Source organism: Typha angustifolia, chromosome 13 (genome assembly GCF_048772165.1).
Source record: "Typha angustifolia cultivar Huaian chromosome 13, ASM4877216v1, whole genome shotgun sequence".
NCBI classification, from domain to species: domain Eukaryota; kingdom Viridiplantae; phylum Streptophyta; class Magnoliopsida; order Poales; family Typhaceae; genus Typha; species Typha angustifolia.
The window spans coordinates 3,326,878-3,344,745 of NC_133251.1; the positions used below are offsets into that span (position 1 = coordinate 3,326,878).

General features: G+C 40.1%; 4 protein-coding genes across 5 annotated transcripts; 2 read left to right on the plus strand and 2 right to left on the minus strand.

Annotated features, from left to right (window-relative positions):
* The first annotated feature begins 654 nt into the window (after positions 1-654).
* Positions 655-7,522, plus strand: LOC140773481 (uncharacterized). Its single transcript, XM_073116067.1, has 8 exons — positions 655-885; positions 1,007-3,880; positions 3,967-4,125; positions 4,205-4,384; positions 4,466-4,660; positions 5,905-6,003; positions 6,081-6,692; positions 6,866-7,522. Exons 2-8 carry the CDS (start codon positions 1,034-1,036, stop codon positions 7,205-7,207), a joined length of 4,434 nt encoding a protein of 1,477 aa, XP_072972168.1. The 5' UTR covers positions 655-885; positions 1,007-1,033; the 3' UTR covers positions 7,208-7,522.
* Positions 7,523-9,076: 1,554 nt separating this feature from the next.
* LOC140773482 (subtilisin-like serine-protease S) lies at positions 9,077-12,882 on the plus strand. Its single transcript, XM_073116068.1, has 11 exons — positions 9,077-9,173; positions 9,258-9,352; positions 9,440-9,537; positions 9,633-9,791; positions 10,187-10,298; positions 10,400-10,949; positions 11,046-11,140; positions 11,219-11,461; positions 11,564-11,678; positions 11,787-11,973; positions 12,239-12,882. Exons 1-11 carry the CDS (start codon positions 9,099-9,101, stop codon positions 12,796-12,798), a joined length of 2,289 nt encoding a protein of 762 aa, XP_072972169.1. The 5' UTR covers positions 9,077-9,098; the 3' UTR covers positions 12,799-12,882.
* LOC140773483 (2-oxoglutarate-dependent dioxygenase DAO-like) lies at positions 12,882-14,610 on the minus strand. 2 transcript variants are annotated; one of them, XR_012106480.1, is made up of 5 exons: positions 14,188-14,610; positions 13,767-14,082; positions 13,401-13,614; positions 13,117-13,209; positions 12,882-13,019 (listed from the first exon to the last, which is right to left on the minus strand). XR_012106480.1 is itself a non-coding variant. In XM_073116070.1 (3 exons), the coding sequence occupies exons 1-3, from the start codon at positions 14,514-14,516 to the stop codon at positions 13,372-13,374; spliced, it is 888 nt and encodes a 295-aa protein (XP_072972171.1). In that variant the 5' UTR covers positions 14,517-14,609; the 3' UTR covers positions 13,223-13,371. The 2 variants fall into 2 exon arrangements, 1 of the variants encoding a protein (XP_072972171.1); XM_073116070.1 differs by lacking the exons at positions 12,882-13,019; positions 13,117-13,209 and having other exon boundaries at positions 13,223-13,614; positions 14,188-14,609.
* An 875-nt stretch (positions 14,611-15,485) lies between these two features.
* On the minus strand, positions 15,486-17,577 carry LOC140773969 (uncharacterized). Its single transcript, XM_073116771.1, has one exon. It carries the CDS (start codon positions 17,410-17,412, stop codon positions 16,477-16,479), a length of 936 nt encoding a protein of 311 aa, XP_072972872.1. The 5' UTR covers positions 17,413-17,577; the 3' UTR covers positions 15,486-16,476.
* Positions 17,578-17,868: the final 291 nt, after the last annotated feature.

Here is a 17,868-nt window from a genome sequence, read left to right on the forward strand (position 1 = left end):
TTTCCCAAAAAAAGTGGAAAAAGATGAGCTGTTAGACCGGACGTCAACCTCACAATTTCTAGAAGGCTTATCCGATTCCTTTGTCCCTCCGACTATGTGGCGGGCCCCATTTTTAGAATCATAACTGGCCTTTTGGATATCCTCATATCCTCCTCCATAAAAGACTATTTATGAGGCACTTCATAAAAATATATATATATATATATATATATATATATTACCAAGCTTTTTAAATTGTTGGTCACTTTCGTATCCAATCATTTGGATACGGTTGGCATCATCGACATTGTTGCACGCGCTACTTGTGATGATGATTAATGGGACCACCAATTGCCATGTGAGAAGAATATCTTCTTAATTAATGATAAATTAACTATTAATTTGGTAAAAGTATGTGTGTGTGTGTGTGTGTGTGATTCACCGTATCTAGGATTGCTTTTTATATTATTGCTATCACTTGAATATATTATACTTTTATTTAATAATTTAATTCACCTCCGTCTTATCTAATCTAATGTGGATTATGTGAGCTCTTTTGAATAATAAAAATTAACTAATTTACGTTATCTTTTAACTAATTTTATATTCGGTTTTACTGTTAAAATAGGGAATATTAACGTCATAATTGTAGGTATGTGGAAATTAGAAGAAGGAAGGGAACAGTTCTTTCCAATAGCTCTACTCCATTCCCGATTTAAAACTTGAGATCGTGCTTCTTTCTTTCCAAACTCCGAATTCCTCGGGAAGAATTAGAGAGGAGGAGGAGGAGGAGGAGGAGATCACGGTTGTTGCGGCGGATCCGACTCGGAACTCGCGAAATCCGGCGAGGACTCCGTCGGTGGCGGGAGATCCGAGGCAACGCCGAAGGTGAACTTGTGGTGAATTGTAAGTTGTCCTCTGATATTTAAATATCTTCGTTGTGTTGTTGATCTACTTGTCTTTGGACCCGTGATGGTTTGAATTACGGCATATGTTAGATTAAATGTGGGATTTTGGTTATTATTAGGGTTGCTATTTAATCTATTCGGAAGCAATGACGGCCCATGCGAGTGCGTGTAATGGCGTGGAAGTCGATGGGAAGGGAGATATCGAGAAAGTCGATGTAACGGCGAGTAAAGAGAGGGGTGAGAACGATGGGGATAGAGTTGGTGGTTCCTTCGTGATCGTTAGCTGTGATTCCGGTGATATCGCCGAGAAAAATCTTGATCTGCATGTGAATGGTGAGATAATTGCTTCCTCTCTCGAAGAGAACGGTGTGCAGAAGTCCAATGTAGGTTCCATTATTGGGGAGGTGGTGGTCAGAGATCATGTCGCAACCCAAAGGAACGTAGTAGAGGTGGGGTTGGAACATGACTCAGCGAATGGGCCAGTGCATGTGGAAGATGATGGTGAGAATTCAGAGAATCACTTTGGAGAAACCATTGCCAGTGTGGTGGAGGAAAAGCTGGGATCAGATAAGGGTACTGGAGTGGAAGAAAGTGAGAAAAATTATGAGGAGGGTGCAAAGAACAGAGAATTGTTGGAGAAACAATCTGAGGAGATGAAAGAGGAGTGTCATGAAGAGGTGAAAGGGAATTTGGATGAGAATGGCGCGGCAGGCACTACGGATTGTGTGGATGGCAAAAGAATCAAATCATACTCAATTGTCAATTTGGGAGAAAACAAGGAGGCTGACACCAAGTTTGCTGTTGAAGCAGAAGGGAAGAAAGAGAATCCGGAGGAGGAGACTGACCATGAAATGGAAGTAGAGTCAATTGTTGAAGTCATTCAACAGCCAGAGTCTGTGGTTGATCACCAAGTGGAAACGAAATCAGCTTATGAAGTAGAAGACAGGTGGCGGAATAATATGTCCTCAGAGACTGGCCATGGATCAGGACCAGAACCAGTTCAGCAGGAGAACTTTACTGCTTTTGAAAAGATTATTGATCAAGCTGGCATAGAAAAAGAAATTGTGGCCAAGGGAAAACCAGAACCCTGCACCATATCTGCAGAGTTGAAAAGGCATGAAAAATCAGCATCAGTAGCTGTTCATATAGGAGAGAAACATGAGCCACAAACATTGGAAGCAGAGACAGGAGATCAGGGAGGATTAGATTCACCTGTTGTAGGAGGAGCAATTGTGGTTGAGGGGAAATCAGAATCATGCATCTTATTGGCAAACCCAGAAAAGCACAAAGGAGCTGTTCATATAGAAGAGAAACATGAACCATGCATGCTCGAAACAGAGATCAGAGAACAGGAAGAATTAGATTCATCTGTTGTAGGAGGAGCAATTGTGGTTGAGGAGAAACCAGAATCCTGCACCTTATTTGCAAACCTGGAAAAGCACGAAGAAGTAGAGCAAGAAGCTGTTCATATAGAAGACAAACATGAGCCATGCACACTGGAAACAGAGATTGCAGAGCCAGGAGGATTAAATTCATCTGTTATAGGAGGAGAAATTTTGGTTGAGGGGAAACCAGAACCCTGCAACTTATTTGCAAACCTGGAAAAGGAAAAAGAATCAGAACAAGGAGCTTTTGATATAGAAGAGAAACATGAACCATGCACACTAGAAACAGAGATCGGAAAGCAGGAAGGATTAGGTTCATCTATTGTGGGAAGAGAAATTGTAGTTGAGGGGAAACCAGATGCAAGCACCATGTCTGCAAAGCCGGAAAAGCATGAAGAATCAGTACGAGTAGCAATTCATAAACATGAACCAAACACATTAGAAACAAAGGTAGGAGACCAAGTAGGGTTAGATTCATGTGTTGAAATTGAGTCGCAACAGGAGTCTGAGACTGAAGTTGCAGAGATTGTTGACCAAGCACATTTACAGACAGCTTCTGAAGTAGTGGAAATGCAGGAGCCTGAACTTGCAGGTTTAGAGTCTCCACAATCTGAAGCTCTTACAGTTAGGCAGGAGGAGTCGATGTTTATAGATGTAGCTAATGATGTCACCCCAGACAGATGTTCTGATGAGTATGCAACTGTTTTAGAATTAAGAATAAGAAACCATCAAGATACAGGAGAGGACACTGAATCTTCTCATGGTTATGGAGCCAGCTCCATCTACACTGCTAAGGAAGCTATAAGCCATAGCCATTCCATGGAGACTGCAGAAGTAAATAAATCAGTTGACCATGTCAAGGATTTGCAACTAGGAAACAGTGTTAGTATTGGTCCATCAGAAATTTCCAGCAGCTTGAATGCATCTCAAATCAACCAAGAGGAACTGATCAAAGAAGTGGCCGAGAACATTGATGACATGAAAGTCCTAGAATTTAGCAATAACTGCACTGGGTGCAGTGAAGGTCCTTTGCAAACTGACTCTGAAGCTCCCTATACTGCCTGTGAGCCATGTGAAGATGTAAATTCAGATATTGTAAGCGCATCTATTAGAAATTCTGTTGAAGTCGAGTTTGGATGCACTCCAACTGTTGAAACTTCTTGTGTTGGTGCTAATAGTGATACTGAAAGGGAAATTTCAGATTGTGAGAACAATGTTGAAACCAACATAGGCTACGTTTTTCATAACATTCCTGCAGTCAATTTGGATTCGATGGTTCATAATGGTTTTCTGCAGTTTGGTAAATTTACAGTTGCTGCTATAGAATGCGATGAGCCTATAAATAAGGATGATGACGAAGAACAACTCCTGCATCGGGAAGCTGAAGCAATTGATGATGTACATGCCATATCCGGTTATCCCAATGCCTCAAATTTGGATGAAGACATGGTAGGTGCACAATTCTGGAAAAGGCAACCATGTTATATTATTAAAGTTCCTAGATTCAGCAATGATGACCTCTGGGCATCCATACAATATGCTCAATTACAATTGGATGAGAAGACACAGAGCAGGGATTCCCTTCAAGTAGCAATTCAAAAGGAACAGGTAGATAATTTCAGATTTTGTTTCTTTTTTTGGATATTCAGATTTGTTAATTTTTAGCTCATCTCTGAGAATCTTATATACATTAGGTAGCTTGTGCTGATTATCGGAAGAAGTTAGAAGCTGCAAAAGCGGATGAAAGAGCTACAAGAGCTACTTATAATGCCAAGCGGCAAGATTTAAGTTCCATCCAGTTAATAATTAACAAATTGAACAAAGCAACCTCAATTAAAGAAATCGATGAAATGGTGAAAATTCTCTATCCTTCAAGAGCAGCAGTATACTGGTTCTGTTTTATTTTAACAAATTTCACTTGCATCCATTTAGATTGTCATGAAGGAGCGCAGCCTACAACATGAAACCTTGTCTCTAAAGCAAGAAAAGCTGTATATTCAGGAGATCAAAGAATTTAAAGCCCGGCGTAAGCAGCTATCTACAACTATGGGTTTTAAAGAAGAAATTGAGGAGGCTTTTGACCAAAAAGACCAGATTTATGAACGCCTCAGGGTATGTCTTAACTGAATTTCTCAAATTCACTTTTGATTTATTCTTTTTCTTGTAATTTATACTTCATTTTGTTGAGTCCAGACTTTAAAGAAAGAATTGGATATCCTTGGAAGCAAGCTAACACGTGCTGAAGAAAAGACAAATGTAGCTCAGAAGGACTACAATGATGAACAAAAAATCCGTAGAGATCTACAGGAACAATTTAAATCTGCTCATGAGGTTCGCCAAGAGGCATATGTTCATTGGTATAATTTGAAAAATGAGTCAATCAGAAGGGTAGGTGATTATCTTCTCATTCTTACAATTTATATGCTTCTTCTCAAGAATCAAGATGTGCTACGTTTTCTTCTCGTGTCCTCTCATTGGTGACCAGAACAGTAGCTTGATCAGCTGGATCAGTTACTTCCTACTGTCTTTTGGTTTCTCTTCCTGCTACCTGGTAACAGACATGAATCTGATGGATATTCACTAATTGAGATTTTTCTTACAGTTCATTAAATATAGTGTCAGATATTCTTTAAAGATTTCTTCCTGATCTCTTCCGATTTTTTTGTGATCTCAGTGACTATTATATCCCACATTAGGCTTGAAAGTGGTACTATGAAAAACAGGATGACATTGACATTCTTTGCAACTCTCTTTCTCTCTCTAGTCTGTACTGTACATTCTTTTGTATGCATAAGCATCTGAGACTTTAAACCAAGGAACATACTTTGTTACTTTATATATATATTCTTATCCATTAGGATTAGGGTGATATTTCTGCCAACGATGGCCATGCCGATCGGCACTTGCTGTGCCGGCGGCATAATGGCACGTGGCACAAAGGTGCCACCCGACACCCTTCCTAGTAGTGTTTTACTAAAGACTTTTTATCGTTGTCGTCGCTACTGCTCGCCATCACCCATCGTACCCGACGTCACCAATTGTGATAGCTAGTGGCAACGACGAAACACTACTTGTCACCCTCCTCTTTTTCTCTCCCTCTCTTGCGGTACGGCTAGCAAGTGCTGCGGTACGAGCCATGCCATGGCACAACCATCCATGATTTTTGCTATATCTTTCTTTTTCTAAATTGTAAATAGTCAAATCAATTACACACATGTAAACTTTTTAGGTTTTTATTGTACCCCATGAATAATTTTACAAACTCATTTTTGAAAGTTAATATATGGTCATAGATTTTCCATAGTTTCCATGGACTTAATTGTAGTGTATAGTAAGTAACACCATTTCCGAGTTTCAAAGCCCAAATATCCCCTTTGAAATGTCTATTTCTTTGAAACTGAAATAAAAATGGTAAGTCTGTCTGTCATGACAGTTTTTGGTACCCAAGTTATTTTTTTTCAACTGGTTTACCTTAGATTCAACTGCATGAGGGCTTGCTTCTGTAAATAATGCGGGGTCTGGTGTTTTCTTCAAAATGCTATATGATAATTATAATTTCTAATGAAAAGGACTGTCTGATGTCCTGCATTTTATCATGGCCAAGTATAATTCGTCTATTTTGTTTGTTGCAGAGCAAGTATTTTTTCAGGTACAAGGATGACCAGGATACGGCAGCAAATTTTATATCTTCAGGGAACAGAAAGGGACTTTGGTTGCATTGCAATAGACAGGTGAATGCATGCTTTGCTTTGAGTGCACAAGGTCAACAGCAACGTATCAGTCTCTTAACATTTTTCTCATCTTACAGGTGGAGAGAATGTTGGAGATATGGAACAAAGATGAGGAGTTCCGCAAACAATACATTGAGTCTAACAAGAATAGCACATTGAGAAGATTCGGGACATTGGATGGAAGATCACTTGGTCCAGATGAGGACGCACCCGTACTAAATAGCAATAGAAAGTCATTCAGTCCCTTGCCACTGTCAGTTGTCAACCCACACATAAGCACTGTAGCTTCAGAAGTAAAACCAGAAATTGTTAGTACACTGGCACCACGTGCAGATAAGGATATATTTCCCATCTTACAAGCAGCACAAACTAGTCAGCCTGCCAAATCCAGAAAATCTGCTAATTCTACTTTAAAAGAAACAATCACAGTCAAAGTTCCTTATATAGAGGAGATAGACGAAACAGGGAAAGAGGAAACTAATAACAAGGAGCAGACAGTTAGGAAAGCAGAAGAGTTGGTGAGGAGGGAAGAGGAACTGAGAGAGAAGTCTGCAGCTGAGAAGGAACAGTGCCGGTTGGAGCAGAGGGCCAAAGCTAAGGAGGCCGAAGAGAGGAAGAAGAAAAAGGCTGAAAAGGCCCAGGAAAGGGCTGAATATAAAGCACGGAAGGAAGCTGAACTCAGGGATAAGGTAAATGTTTTGCTTATTAACTATCATTGGGAAGATGAAAATTATAAATTGTTGTTGTATGTACTATAGTGGAATCCTCTTTTTTTTCTTGAAAATGATTAACAGCTTGAATATCATATATTTCATATGGACCTCAAACATTTCACTAAACAAAGTTTATACGAAACATGCAGAAGAGAGCTAAAAAGGAGAAAAAGAAAGCTGCAGCCATAGTAGACTCATTAAATGGAGGCGATGAGAGTGACAGTGCTCCTACTGACAGTAGTGCACCTGAAATTGCTCCAGATTTTGATGTTTCAGTAGCAACAAGTTCAAAGAGGCCATCAAGGCGAGGGGGGGCAATGAAGCAGCACTATCGGACACAACCTGTTCCTTTGCCCCTGCGCAACAGGGGTAAGAGGAAGATACGTCCGTGGATGTGGGTGGTTTTGTCAATCCTATTGGTGCTAGCTTTATTCCTCGTCAGCAGCAACTTCTCATCTCTCAGTTTCAATCGTACACACTTTGGAATTTAGTCATATTCACAAGGCTCTCTCTCTCTCTCTCTCCCTCTATATATACCCCTCCATCTCTGTCTATCCATCTATATATATATATGTTAACTTAAGCCTATAGAGTTTAGAGTGGCTGTTACTGAGAGATAATTAACAGCCCGTCTTTTATGCACAACTCATTAGGTTTTTTATTGGATCATTGGTGTTTATCCCATATGCTCTTTACATTCTCAACTAGTGCTGTGGAGAAAATTTATACCTTTCAAGTGTGGACATAAATTTTATTTATGCAATGGAGAAATCAATAATAGTAGCAATAATATGATATTGTTCCTCTGTTCTTCCCCAATGATTGACTTGAATCAGTAATACTTTCTGTCACTCTGGATTATTGCAATTGTCCATTAGCAATCAGTTGGGTGGTTCATTGATGATTGTAGATTTGCTTGTTTTATTATGTATTGAAACTGAATTTACAGGCCGCAGTTGATAAAGTTTCATCTTGTCCAAAGATTTCATTTTAGATTCCATGTCTTGCAAATAAACATTTTCTCAAGACCAAATCCAAATTAATGCTTGGTGCGTACCCAATCGCATTACCTCCATTAGTTTTCTTCTGGATTGGCTTGTCAAAACTTCCAAACATCGAGAGCATCTTTGTATGTATCTGCTTTTGTTTGCATCGAATCCTTCACTGCAGATAACTTGAAATGTTAAGGGTTCAAGTTTGCCAGATAGATGGTTCTACCTTAGCTTGATATCAGTCTTGATAACTATGAATTTTGTTAAGAAACTTAGTTTCCATTACATTTCCCTCCACCGTTTTAATCCATTCTTAGCTTGCCTTCGAAGGCTCGGTTAAATCATTGTTCTTTTTCCCTTTCTTTCTCTGAGTAGGAGACAACATCATCTTAAAGCCACCATCATAATATACTACATATGGACTGGTCTTTAGGCTTGATTTCAGCAAGGGCTTCTTTTATATCAAGGCATTTCCTTTTCACAAGCGGCTATCTATAGCATACTTTAGATAAAGAGGCCACAAATAAGTTTAGATACTGGTCTAATGAAAAATTTACTAAATATTAAACTCAATATCTATTAGAAAAATTAAGTTTATAACTTAGTAAAATTCAACCACTGAGTTACCGAAATAGAGTTGAATTTGCCCACCGTAGAGAACAGATAAATAAAATGAGGTAAGAGTACACAGTCTTTCTCCACTTCAAAGTGAAAGCAAAGAGAACTCCCACAGGCAAAGGTACATCCTAGACCTAAACTTTAATAAATATTATATTAACTTTTCCAAGCAAGGAATGTAGTGCAGTTCGTGTATAAATTATGTATCCTGACACAAGATTGTCATGGTCTCAAACGAGTCGAGGGAATTAATTATTGTAGAATTTCCAAGAATGTCTCCCACAGTACCTACAGCATGCGCCATCTACCTCATCTTGGATCAAACCTCACTTCTATTGGTATATATAAATATATATATATATATAATAATAAAAAATCAGCAGACTTGCCAATCTTATGATAAAGCTATCAAGGTCATGCTTAATATCTGAGTCCTAATCCTGAGTAACAATTCAAATTTCAAATGAGGAGTATAGCATATGTATCCCTCTTTTGGTACACCATTTCAAAGATTAATTAGCAAAAGAGAAAGTGATAAAGAGATCACATCTTTAAATTTAGCATGAGTCTTTGCTGCAATTTCTTTTCCTTTCTCAGTGCACTTTTTAAAACTAACTGCCACCCCCAGAATTTTGGTTTTAGATTCCCATGATGGGCCTTACGGTCGGTTGGTAGTTCCACAGGGAAACTTTATAAATTAAAACTATTCCATAACTTCTCATTTAAATCCTAGTAACCTCTCCTCCTCTCTCAAATTTTATTGTACTTGGAGATGACCATGTGCCGAATGCTACATCTGCTCCTCTTCATCGTACTTGCAGAGATAAAATTATGTTGTCCTTCTAAGGTTAGTTACTCAGATTGGTACTTGATCTTTTACTCATCTCAATTGGTTTATTTGGAAGTGATCATCTATGTTTAATCCTCTCAGGTCTACGTAGTTTACATGGGAAACAAAGGCAGTAATAGCCCAGATGAGTATTTGAGCCAAACTCACCAAATGCTCACTGCTGTTCATGGAGGAAGGTTGGCTTTTATGTTATGAGATTTTTTTTTTAATTTATTTTTTTTTAATGTTTCAATCGTTTTTGATACAAATATTGGACCTAACAGTGCAGAGAAAGCACGGGCTTCGCATGTCTATAGTTACAGTAACAGCTTCAAAGGTTTCGCAGCAAAGTTGAGCAAAGAGCAAGCCTCACAGATGGCTGGTGATAGGCTTGTTCCTGATCTGAACTTTGTTCTCAAACTTAAAAATATATCTATGGTTGTAGTAATTTGGTTAATTTCCTAATGGTTTTTGTAGAGATGCCTGGTGTGGTTTCAGTATTTCCGAGTCTGAAGCATAACCTGCACACTACTCATTCTTGGGATTTTATGGGCCTTGCTACTGATGAGGCAATGGAAATTCCAGGATTCTCTACAAAGAATCAAGAGAACGTCATTATAGGATTCATCGACACAGGTAAGTTGATCTCTTATGGCCCTTTAGATCCAGTCTTCAGGCTTCAGTGACTTTGTAATACTACAGTTGCTGAATTGTAGATATCAGAAACTTCTGTCCCTATTTTAATAGAGTTAACTTGAGTTGCGTTCTATTTTATTCTCGGATGTACTAATTTCACCTTGTCTGCTCATTCGAGAGTACATTGATATAATGTTCTACAAAGTTGAAGGCATGCTATCCGATTTGAACTCTGCATGTCGATCTGAACTTCGTAACATTCTTATAGCACTACTCTAGTATTCTCCATTGTCCTTCCAGTACAAATGTACAATGCTTATGTAGTATCTTTCGGTGAATTGAACACTGATCCAGAGTCAGATATGCTACATAAAAATCTATTTATGTTCTTTCAGGAATATGGCCAGAATCACCCAGTTTCAGTGATGAGGGGATGCCCCCAGTGCCTTCAAGATGGAAAGGGCAATGCCAAGCAGGAGAGTCCTTCACAAGGACTTCATGCAACAAGTATATATCTTGTGCTTCCCCCACCTCATTAGCCACTCGTGTTCTTTTCTTTCAAGAGCTTTCTGTCCACTCTTCTCAATTTTCTCTGCCTTCTCTTTCAGAAAAGTAATTGGAGCAAGGTACTATCTCCAAGGATATGAAGCAGAAGAAGAAAGCAGCCTTCTTTTCAGTAATTCAGATAAGAGTATCAAGTTCAAGTCTGCTAGGGATAGCTCTGGCCATGGGAGTCATACAGCCTCCATAGCTGCTGGTAGATTTGTGAATAACATGAATTATCATGGCTTGGCAGCTGGCGGAGCGCGTGGAGGTGCATCCCTGGCTAGGATAGCAGTCTACAAGACTTGTTGGGACTCCGGTTGCTATGACGCAGACATACTTGCAGCATTCGACGACGCAATCAGAGATGGAGTTGACATAATATCTATATCTTTAGGTCCCAATTCTCCTCAGGGAGATTACTTTAGTGATGCAATCTCAGTTGGTTCTTTCCATGCTGTTAGACATGGTATACTGGTAGTTTCTTCTGCTGGAAATTCTGGAGCTAGAAGCACAGTGACAAATCTCGCGCCGTGGCTGCTTACTGTAGCTGCCAGTTCAACAGACAGAGAATTCACTTCAGAGATCATACTTGGAGATGGAAGGAGAATAATGGTAATTAAACTGTTAGTCCTGGTGCTCTTCTTTGTTTTGTCTATAAGCACAAACTTGTACTTCAAAACTTTCTGAAGAATTCATTGGTATGATTAGGGTGAGAGCTTGAACACTTACAAAATGAAAACATCAGCAAGGATAATGCCAGCTTCTGAAGCCAGTGGGCATTACTTCACTCCATACCAGTCAAGGTGAAAAGCAGTTACTTAGGAATGAGTGATTGATTGAAAGAGGCTACTCTTGCATTTACACGATTCTTTCCTCTATAGTTTCTGCTTGGAAGGATCCTTGAACAAAACAAAGGCCAGAGGGAAGATCATTATTTGTCGCCATTCTGGTAGTCCTTCTGAATCAAGGCTAGAGAAAAGCATAGTGGTGAAGAAAGCTACGGGTGTAGGTATGATCCTGATAGACGAAGTAGAGAGCGACGTCGCAGTTCCTTTCGTAATCCCTGCAGTTACTTTTGGAAGAGCAGTTGGTAGAAGAATTCTATCTTATGTAAATCACACAAGGTTAGGCATTCTCACTGAGCTTCTTCTTATATTCCACTGAAATTATTCAGTATTGTAATTACATTTGTGTAAGATATGGTTGTGCTCAAATACTAAATGTAGGTATCCAAGATCCTTTATTTTGCCCACAAAGACAATACTTGGATCACGACAAGCTCCTCGAGTGGCAGCGTTCTCTTCCAAAGGTCCCAATTCATTGACACCAGAGATCCTGAAGGTCTGTAGGCATATCTAGCAGCAAGTTTTACTTGTGAATCAACAATATATAACAAGGAGTAGTTAATGTTTCGTTTTATGGACTAATTTGGTTATATCTTTGTCATAGCCTGACATCACGGCTCCAGGACTAAACATCTTAGCAGCCTGGTCTCCTGCAGTGAAGAAAATGAACTACAACATTCTCTCTGGAACATCGATGTCCTGCCCCCATGTAACAGGACTGGTTTCGTTGATCAAAGCAGTACACCCCTTATGGTCTCCTTCAGCGATAAAATCTGCCATAATGACAACAGGTTGTATATAAATGCTGCAAGATACTTGAATAGTATACACTTTTGGAAAAAAAAAATTGATTGCTATAATCAAGACTCTTCAGAGATCATCACTATTTGGAGTACTTGGCTGTACTCAAGAAATACTGAACCACTCGCAGATCATTTCCTGACTAGTTGATGAAGTTTTCACATAACCAAAGCAAAAATTTATGCTTCTTACCATATTACTAACCAAATATCCTTGTCTAACTTTGAATTATACTGCTACACTCTCCTTGAACAGCAACTGTATTGGATAAGAATGGCAATCCCATAACAGCAGACCCCAAAGGAAGGACAGCAAACCCATTTGATTATGGTTCAGGCTTCCCGGATCCTTCAAGAATCCTTGATCCTGGTCTGGTATATGATGCACAGGCCACCGATTACAAGGCTTTCCTTTGCTCAATTGGCTACAGTGACAAGTTATTACGCGTGATAACCGGGGATAATAGCATGTGTTCTACTTCTCAACCAACAGCTTCTGGCCTCAATTACCCCTCAATTACAGTACCAGATCTCAAGATTAGCTACTCGGTCAATAGAACAGTGACAAATGTTGGAAGATCCAATTCAGTTTATCGCGCTTTAGTATCTGCACCGAGGGGCATTAATGTAACAGTGGTTCCTAAAGTTCTTGCTTTCAGAAACTATGGTCAGAAGAGGAGTTTCATAGTGCATTTTAGGGCCACTGTCCCTTTCAAGGACTATTCATTTGGATCACTATCTTGGGTATCTAAAAGATATCATGTCACCAGCCCTCTGGTCGTCAGGTTATCATCCTCCATCATGGGTTTGTTGTGATGAACTGATTCAATATGAGAACACATGTCTTAAAACTGCTGTACCTCTGCACAGCTAGTACAAAGAATTATACAATGTTATACCTGGAAAGCAGTCATGTATGTTGCTAACGTTGCAAAATGTGGTAGATCAAAATTGTCTTATTCTCTGGGAGGGAGCAGAGCAGTATAAACAGGGATTCATAACTTCATTCAGCATCTCCAAGTCACCTTTTGGTTTCACTAGAAAATTAAAGCATAAAATGAAACCCCAGTATGTTATCCATCCATTTGTTGCATGTGATTAAAAAATTCAGTATATCATCAACCAGTTAATTACCTCTACTTTTCCCTGCCACACTAAGTTGAGCAACTGGTAACTAAATTGATCAACACCTGATCTTCTTTCCCAGCTAATAATTCGATAAAAGAACTGCAGAGCAACAAAGCCTATAAAGATTAATCATTTCTCATTCATAAGTAAATAGAGATCCAGACATTTCATAATGTGATCCTCCAGTCCAACAGCCCCCAGCTTTATTATCACGAATTCATAAGTAATGTGCACTATATAAGCCAAAGTAATAGGAGGTTGTCATGCAGCCATAAAGGAGAGGGCTTCACCGGCACGCAATCCAGACGATAGTCGAAACTTTCGGTACTCGTCGTAGGAGAAAGTCTGGTAGAGGCGTGGGTGCTTAGGATCTACAAGTGCGGCGGGCGTCTCCACTATGTCATCCCTTGGGGCGAGCAGGAAAAATGCAATTGAGATCCTTGTCACTGCCTGCTTGCATTGCACGCGGTGCTTCACATTATGCAGTAATCCATTGCTCCACACCTGCAAAACCAATTTCTCATTAGATGGGTATGTTTTCTGAGTCATAATTCATATCTAGCATGATATATAACAGGGTCGATATATCAAAAGTGAAACTTAAAATTTTCACCTAGAAGGGAATGGCCAGTAGAAAGATGGAAGTAACGACCTACCTTTGTGATGTCGCCGAGATTGACAAGAAGGGTTCCTGGAACAGGATCGACAGGTAGGAATGCGCCGGTGGAGTCCATCACCTCGAGCCCACCAACGCAGTCATCTTCCTGAAGCACGGTTAGGAAATCGTTATCTGTGTGGATCTGCACACCGGTGGAACCAACCGTTTCCTCCGTGAAGTTGTATTTGTTCAGCCTAAATTGGCAAGGCCATTCACTGAATGAATAGCTATCCACACCGATGCTCTCTGTTATCTTGCTTGCGATGTTTAATACTAGCTCATGGAGCTTAGAAGCATACGATTTGATCGTTTCCCTGAAATGAAGGAAATAAACGTTTCTAGCCAATTCGATCACTGGTGGAATGAAACTCTTAGCCCAAATAAATTTCCCTAGAAAAGGGGAGGAAGGGAGATAATACTTGAGGTGGGGCTGTAGGTCGAGGCGGGAGCAGAAGGCGTCGACGTCGGCAGGCGAGGAGGCGTCGTAGAGGCCGAACGCCTCGTAGAACGGATTCTTGACGGTGGGCGCCACGTAGCCGCTGCCTGGGATGGCGTCGGCGTTCCGTCGCTTGACGTCGGCGGGGAGGTCGAAGAGGGATCGGACGGCGGCCTTCATCTCCGCCTGCAGCGGTGGCGGGATACCGTGGTTGACGACACGAAAGCAGCCGATCGCACGGCACGCTTCCAGAAGCTTCTCCTGGTCCGCCGCCGTGAACTCCGCCACATCCACTACCGGGATAGCGCCCATCTCTTCTCCCCTTTCTTCTCCTTGATCGGTACCGAATTCGTCCGTTTAAAGAGGGAGAGAGAGAAAATAAAAAATAGCGCGTGCGCTTCCGATTTAAGAAATGGTGAGTAGCAGCTTATTAGCTATGTTGCCTTGGTAATAAGGCCCCACTTGTAGTAGTAGCTGCCTTGGTTAAATTAAAAATTAAAAAAAATAGTGCTCTCTCGAACATTCTCGGCTTGCAGTTAGGGATGTAAAAGAGCCGAGCTTAATCGAGCCTTGCTCTAATCAAGTAAGAATTGAAATTAATTTTGAGCCTGTATTTGTGATCAAGCTTGAATTGAAACCATTTCAATCCGAGTCAATTTCGAATTCGAGCCAATTTTGAACTTAAACGAGTTTAAACGAGCTGCTCAATTAGTAATTTCAAGCCTTATCAATTTCAAATCATTTTGAGCCTGAGCAAACTTAAATTAATTTAGGCTTGAATTAAATTTAAAATAAAACCTAATTCAACTATAAAGATATAAATATTACCAAAATATAATTTATAAGCAATAAAGTTAAATAAATTAGAAAAAGACAAGCAACCAAAATATAAATTACAAGTAACAAAAATAATTGTGTCAAAAAACTACAAACAATTAAAATATAAATTACAAACAATAAAAATAATTGTGTTAGAAAATAATAGCTTAATGGGTGAAAGGATTTTGATATGATGATTCATATTAGTTTGATATTATTCATATTATATATATATATATATATATATATATATATATATATATATATATATATATATATATATATATATATTCGAGCCTTATCGAGGCAACTCGATCGAGCCAGCTCGGGATCAAGCTTGGCTTGAATTTAATTTCGAGCCTAGCTTTAATCAAGCTTGGCTCAATTTATTTTCGAACCGAGCTTAATAGAGCATTATCGAGCCGAGCTCAAGCAGGCTCGATTATTTGACAGCCCTATTTGCAGTAGCTGCCTCGGTAATATTAGGATTTAGGAATAGGCCAGTTTGGTCGGTGGATAGATTTAATTGTATATATTTGTGATAGTTTATATATTAATATGTAAATTTTGATAAATTGCCAAACTAACCATATATGGCTGTTGGAAGTACAGATTGATCGGGATGAGATCTTTCAAGCTTATCAGTATATTCTCACTGAGACGTAGATCTTAATTTAAGACGATCTAAAATCTAAAATTGTTAAAATTTACAAACGAAAACCAAACCTATTCTCGCTAATGTTTTCTTCTTCTTCTTCTTCTTCTTCTTATTTTTTTCAATTTGGTAAATAATATTTTACAACTTCTCACCCCAACAAAGAGCTTATCAATAATAGGGTGAGTGAAGTCAAGTTAGATCCCCTCACAAGTTGAATTTAACTCTCATAATATTAGAATTTGGTGAACTTAATGACAAACTTGTAAAATAGCCCAAAAAATATATGAGCACTTCCAAAATAATAGTTTGGGAGTTCCACCTAATGGTGAAATTCTCATGTTCCAATATGGGATTTTGGGTCTTCACAGTAATGTAATTATTTTGTGTTGGTTGCTCAGTTTATTATTGTTTCAATTGCACTGTTTCATGGGGAAGCCATGGCCCATGATATTCTCACATTACTATCCTCCTCCTCTACAAGCAAGATACATGCTTCTTAGTTGTTTGATGAAAAGTTTAGGAGCAAATATATAACACTTAACCAGTAGAAAGAATATATTCTCTTGGTGAGAAGTTGAGTGTTGGGGAACAAAGGACTATTGCTTTAATTCGTTTAATGGATATATTATTATTTTCTGAGGTTTATTTTTGTTATTATCACATTTTTGTTCTATATGTTGTATAATTAATTTGTATTGATAATGAAGGGCGAAATAGGAAAATAGAACATGTTGAAATGAAATTCTTGGTTAATTTTGAAAAAGAGAAAAAGAAAAAAATTTACTCGATCGGAATTTAATTCTTCCACCTTGAAGCAAGAGCATCCAGCACGCCGTCGAAGCTATCGAACCTCGCGCTCACGACATCGACGCAGATCCCGAACCTCTCTACACCCCTCGCCGTCACTGGCCCGTGCGCCGCCACCACCATCTCCGGCCAAGTCCTTCTTACCGTCTTCCAATCCCAACCCAACTCATGCAGCCCCTTCATCAACCCCTCCACCTCCGCCGAGCTCGTGAACACGATCGCGTCAATCTCCTCATCCGTTTCCCTCCTCCTTGCCATCTCCTCCGCGCACCTCGGGCCCGCCCACCTAGTCTCGTACGCAGGAACCCTCACCCCGACCCACCCCGCCGCCTCGAGATCCGCGACGAAGTCAGCGACTACCGGCGGCTCCTCGAGATCGACGACGTTCGGGACCGGGCACAGCACCCTGCGACCTGATCCGTCTCCTAGCGACTCCACCAAACCCGCCGGGGAAGCAGTTTCGGGTACGATGATTCTGATCCGGCTAGGGTTCCTGCAGATGCGGGAGAGGAGGTCGCCCTCGCGAAGGAGGTCGGCGTCCTTCCCAAGGGCGGCGACGGTGAAGGGCTCGCCGGAGTCTGCGAGAGGCGGAGGGGTGTCGTCATCGTCGGGGAGGGCGAGGGAAAAGGCCGAGATGCCATTGCGGGAGGTAAAAGCGACGGCGGAGAAGGAGTCTAGGGTTCCAGCGAGGAGGTAGGGGCGGAGGGCGGCGAGGGTGGAAGGGGTGGGCTCGACAGCGACGGTGGGGAGAGAGAGGGGAGCAGCGCCGCGGAGACGGAGGAGGTGGGAGAGACGCCCAGCGTAGGTTAGCGGGGTGGTGAAGGCGATGCGCCGGCCGCAGAGATCCTGTTTGGTTGCCCTCTCTTCTCTTCTCGCAGTGGCCGGCTGTGGGCCTGCCGTTCCCATCATTACTCTCATCGTCATCCTCTCGCTCAAGCAGAGAAAGAAAGGAACCGTTGAGTTTATTTATCGGATTAAATGCTTTTTTTAATTAATTAAGGTTTCTTTTATATATACTTGTACTTATTAATCACTTTAACTCTCTATATAACTTTATAATTATATGATATTATGACTAAAATAAACTGTCAATCCCAGTGAACAAAACCTATCAAAATTATTGAAATGTCTCGATAGACAAACCGAGTGAAAAGAAACATGATTGGATATTTTAATATTATTATACTTGTTAATAAAATATTTTGGCAATTTAGTCGTATAAAGAGTAGATTATTATAAAAAAATGTATGTAGAAAAAATAAAGTAAATATATACATAAGTACAAGGGTAAATTATACTTAAACCCTTATTTATCCTATACTCTACAATTAGTCATTTCCTTGTTTACTGTGTATCCTTTCATCCTTGTTTGGTTGATTG